General features: G+C 53.4%; 1 protein-coding gene across 1 annotated transcript in view; it reads left to right on the top strand.

Moving 5' to 3' along the window:
- Positions 1 to 5,000, top strand: part of dync2h1 (dynein cytoplasmic 2 heavy chain 1) — an 88,911-nt gene that overhangs the window by 63,400 nt on the left and 20,511 nt on the right. Inside the window, 3 exon segments of the mRNA XM_084673813.1 lie at positions 1 to 109; positions 3,654 to 3,720; positions 3,723 to 3,763. The exon segment at positions 1 to 109 is cut by the window's left edge and continues 17 nt beyond it. Coding sequence (XP_084529939.1) covers positions 1 to 109; positions 3,654 to 3,720; positions 3,723 to 3,763 — 217 coding nt within the window.

Consider the following 5,000-nt stretch of genomic DNA (forward strand, 5'->3'; position numbering starts at 1 on the left):
GCAAGCTGATCTGGCCCTGGCCACGCTGAGGGAGTGCTCTCGCAGTGGAGACTGGCTCTGCCTCAAGAACCTGCATCTGGTCACCGCATGGCTGCCACTGCTGGAGAAGGTACGTGTGTGTGTGTGTGTGTGTGTGCGCATGGAGACACACCCCTGGACAGGTCATCAGATCCATAGTGCTCAGCCTGGGGCAGACATGACAAGTCAAACTGTGATGAGAGGAGCGTCATGACTCAGACATCACCTAAAGGCACAGATCCAGTTCATACGTAGACACACATGTACACAAACACTTCTAACACAAATCTGTTCTGTATTTTACCCGTTGACTCATATTAGTCAGTGTGTGGCTTCCCTGGGGACAGTGGTGTGTCACTGACTGGGTCATATCTCTCTGGGAGGGACAGGTGTTGTCAAGGATTGGATGAAATTTAGAGTTGTGTGTGTGTGTGTGTGTGTGTGTGTGCTGTTTTCTCCTGCAGTTAATCCACAGAAGCCTCCTGTCCAGGCTAGTCACTCCTGCTGTGAAATAAATCCAGCCATTTACTGCATCTCTATCAGTCCTCTTCTCTGTGTCTCACTCTCTCTTTCTCTGTCTCTCTCTTTCTCTCTCTCTCTTTCTTTCTCTGTGTGTTTCTCTGTCTCTCTCTCGCTCTCTCTCTCTTTCTCTGTGTGTTTCTCTGTATCTCTCTCTTGCTCTCTCTCTCTCTTTCTCTGTGTCTCTCTCTCTTTCTCTGTGTGTTTCTCTACATTCCTCCTTCTGCCCCTCCCTCTTTCTGAACTTTTGGAGTTTGTGCAGGACAGCACCTTTCTGCTTAGCAACCGTTGTGGTCATACAGACAGATATAGACAGACAGAGACTAACATACAGGCAGACTAGCAGACAGAGACTAACATACAGGCAGACTAGCAGACAGAAAGAGACTAACATACAGGCAGACTAGCAGACAGACAGAGACTAACATACAGACAGACTAGCAGACAGGCAGACTAGCAGACAGACAGAGACTAACATACAGGCAAAGTAGCAGACAAACAGAGACTAACATACAGGCAGACTAGCAGACAGAGACTAACATACAGGCAGACTAGCAGACAGAAAGAGACTAACATACAGGCAGACTAGCAGACAGACAGAGACTAACATACAGACAGACTAGCAGACAGGCAGACTAGCAGACAGACAGAGACTAACATACAGGCAAAGTAGCAGACAAACAGAGACTAACATACAGGCAGACTAGCAGACAGACAGACAGAGACTAACATACAGGCAGACTAGCAGACAGACAGACAGACAGACAGATGGCTAATAAGGGGGCAGGCCTCTGCAGCAGAGCTTGAAATGAAAAAGGGAAGGAGAGAGAGAGACTAGAGGGAGAGAAGGAGAGAGAGAGAAAAGGAGGGGGCACGGCCAGGGGAGCGGAGCGGTCAGGTGGAGCCCTCGGGTGAAATCACCCAGGCATGAGAGAGATGCCCTCCTCTAGATTTCATTATCTACCTCTACCTCCTTTTCTTTCCCTTTCCTCCTTTATCTCATCCTCATCCCCTCGCTTAAATCTGGTCCTCTGCCCGTGTCGCCCTCGCCTCCTGTCTGTCCCTCCTCTGGGATCTGGAAGAAAGAGACAGACAGAGAGACAGAGAGAGACAGAGAGAGACAGATAGAGAGAGAGAGGTCAGTGTCGCCTGAGTTTAATTGAACCTGGCAGTAAGGCTCTCTCATCTATTTCTTCCCTCCTTCCCCTTTCTCCCCTCTCCCTCCCTCCCTCTTCTCTCCTCCTCCTCCTCCTCTCCCCCCTCCCCTGCACTGCAGTCTAAGGGGTGTTTAGCAGGATGAGGCAGAGAGAGAGCTTCTCCTGCTAATGCAGTTGCAAAGTGACAGCCTTTTTTCTTCGTCTTTTTTTTCTTTTCTTACGCCTCTTTCTCTTCTCCTCTCACCTCTCTCCCTCTCACTTTCTGTCTTTCCCTCCCTCTCTGCCAACCTCTCTCTTTTCTCTCTCTCACACACACACACACACACACACACACTGCATGTGTAATCACCAGTCAAGAAGGAATATGAAAACGGGGTTTGAGATGACAGAAAGAGAGGGAGCAGAAAGAGAGGAGACGATGGAGAGAAGGAGAAGTCTGCTGAAGTGTGCTCATTCCTGTCACACACAGTGTGTGTCGTCCGGGTTTATCAACATCAAACCCCCATTAGACTGGACAGGGCCTCACACACGCATCAAACGCACCTCATTAGAACCCTTGTAAAGCCATTTCCGATAGATGCTCAGAATCAGTTTCTCCAGTCAGTTCTGAAATGGCTGTGTTTCTCCAGCTTCTTGCGGGGTGGAGTTAGGGGGTTTTGAAGAGAGGGAAGTGGTGTTGCAGGGTGCCCAAGAGGCCATGAAGGCTCAGTTTGGGTTTTCTGTGGGGTCGCCCCTACTTAGAGAAACAGTGACATGTTCCTCCTTCCACATAGTCACATATGAGGGTGGAGAGCGGCGCTGTCTGTCTGTGGGCCTGTCGCTTCAGAGGGGAGACCAGCTGGTTCTGTTCAGCTCTCTGATCACAGACCACAGAAAGGGAGAGAGAAAAGGAGGTAGAGAGAGAAAACGAGGGAGGAGCGAGAAAAGGAGATGGGAAGAAGGAAGAAAGAAATGTGGGAGGGAGAGAGTTATGTTAAAGGAGAGGAGAAGGGAGGGAGGGAAGGAGAAAGAAAGAAGGAAAGAAAGAGAAAAACAGTATTTTGGCCCTGCATCTAAAATCGCCATTAGACTCAACTGACACATAGTCCCCCAGCAGGTTTAGCCCTCAGGGTGAAACGCAGCACAAACTGTGTACGTGTGTGTGTGTGCGTAAACGCTTGCCATCTTCTAGACTTCCCTCTCAGCGTCTGGGAAATGGAGATGTTTTCTTGCTGGACGTGGTAACAGGAAGTGAAATATGTATCATGACACTCTGTTTTAGACAGTTGGTTCTAGGATGCTGAAAATAAATTGGCAGAGAAAATTCACACACGAATACACACGCCCTGACAACATACACACACACACATACACACACACACATGCGCAGGCCGAGAGCTCTCATGTGGGGGTGGTCTCCTGTCAGATGTGATTCTGTGTTTGGTTGTGTTGCTCCTTAAGACTGAATCAGGCCCTTACTCATGTAGAAACACATTGATTATGGGGGAGGTGGGAGAGAGGGGCATCACAGGGTGTGTGTGTGTGTGTGTGTGTGTGTGTGTGTGTGTGTGTGTGTGTGTGTGTGTTGGTGTGTGTCATGTATGGTTGTCAGGATGCATTGCTCTGAAACACATCTTGGCTCTGTGTGTGTGTGTGTGTGCACCCAATCAGATGGCACAAGGCTCCGGGCACTTAAAAGTTATTTTTAACCCAAGTAGAGAAAGAGAGGAGGGGGAGGAAGAGGAGGGTGAGGGGAAGGAGAAGGGGGGGGGGGGAATATAAGAGCGATGGAAGGAGGAAGACAGGATTGTAGGTGAGGTGGAAAGCAGCAGAAGAAGAGTGAGCCAGATGGACGGCTGGCTAGAGCGAGACAACAGAGAGTGAAGTGCTTCATGGCTCCATCACCCTCGCTAATAGGCGTCTGTTGAGTTCAATGCAAACAAATCTGAATGTGTGTGTGTGTGTGTGTGTGTTTCCCAGGAGCTGAATGCCCTCCAGCCTAAAGCAGGGTTCCGCTTGTGGCTAACGGGCGAGGTCCACCCCAAGTTCCCCCCATCCTCCTCCAGTCCAGCCTGAAGATCACCTACGAGGTACACACACACACACTCCTCCCCCAGCCTGGTGAGGCTCCTCCCCAGCTCCCCCAGCCTGGTGAAGCTCCTCCCCCAGCCTGGTAAGGCTCCTCCCCCTGCTCCCCCAGCCTGGTGAGGCTCCTCCCCAGCCTGGTAAAGCTCCTCCCCCTGCTCCCCCAGCCTGGTGAGGCTCCTCCCCCTGCTCCCCCAGCCTGGAGAGACTCCTCCCCAGCCTGGAGAGGCTCCTCCCCCAGCCTGGTGAGGCTCCTCCCCCTGCTCCCCCAGCCTGGTGAGGCTCCTTCCCCTGCTCCCCCAGCCTGGTGAGGCTCCTCCCCCTGCTCCCCCAGCCTGGAGAGGCTCCTCCCCCTGCTCCCCCAGCCTGGAGAGGCTCCTCCCCCAGCCTGGTGTGGCTCCTCCCCCTGCTCCCCCAGCCTGGTGAGGCTCCTCCCCCTGCTCCCCCAGCCTGGAGAGGCTCCTCCCCCTGCTCCCCCAGCCTGGAGAGGCTCCTCCCCCAGCCTGGTGAGGCTCCTCCCCCTGCTCCCCCAGCCTGGAGAGGCTCCTCCCCCTGCTCCCCCAGCCTGGAGAGGCTCCTCCCCCTGCTCCCCCAGCCTGGTGAGGCTCCTCCCCCTGCTCCCCCAGCCTGGTGAGGCTCCTCCCCCAGGAGCCCCCCCCACTCCCCGGCTGCAGAGAGCCTGGCATTCCTCCTGGCTGTTAGGAGCTCCACTGTTCTCCTGTGCATTCTGCCATGTCACTGGGCTATGTGCATGTGAATGTTACTGCCAGAGGGTGTGTGTTGTGTGTGTGTGTGCATGTGTGTGCGCGTGGCCAAGCTTGTAACCAGGGGCGTGGTAGTGAAGCGTGTTCTAGAGTGGGTATGATGTGAGGTGAAAAATGTGAGTCCCGCTCCAGGGGTTACGTGCTCCACTGACCAAGCATTCTGTCTGACAGCCTGGCTTAAGGAGCACACACACACATGTGCGCACACACACATACAAGCACACACAGCCCCTCCTGGGAAGTGTAGCTCACTTAATCTCTGCTCCCTGAGGCCAGCTATGGTAAAGCCCTCAGAGAGACTCGTCTTCTATAAGCCTTGCATTCCTCTTCTTCCCCTGTCCTCTCCTCCTCCCCTCCTCTACTCCTCTACTCCTGTCCTCTCCTCCTCCCCTCCTCCTCCTGTCCTCTACTCCTCTACTCCTGTCCTCTCCTCCTCCCCTCCTCTTCTCCTGTCCTCTCCTCCTCCCCTCCTCTTCTC

Source organism: Hypomesus nipponensis, chromosome 15, assembly GCF_054491055.1.
Source record: "Hypomesus nipponensis isolate SF chromosome 15, ASM5449105v1, whole genome shotgun sequence".
NCBI classification, from domain to species: domain Eukaryota; kingdom Metazoa; phylum Chordata; class Actinopteri; order Osmeriformes; family Osmeridae; genus Hypomesus; species Hypomesus nipponensis.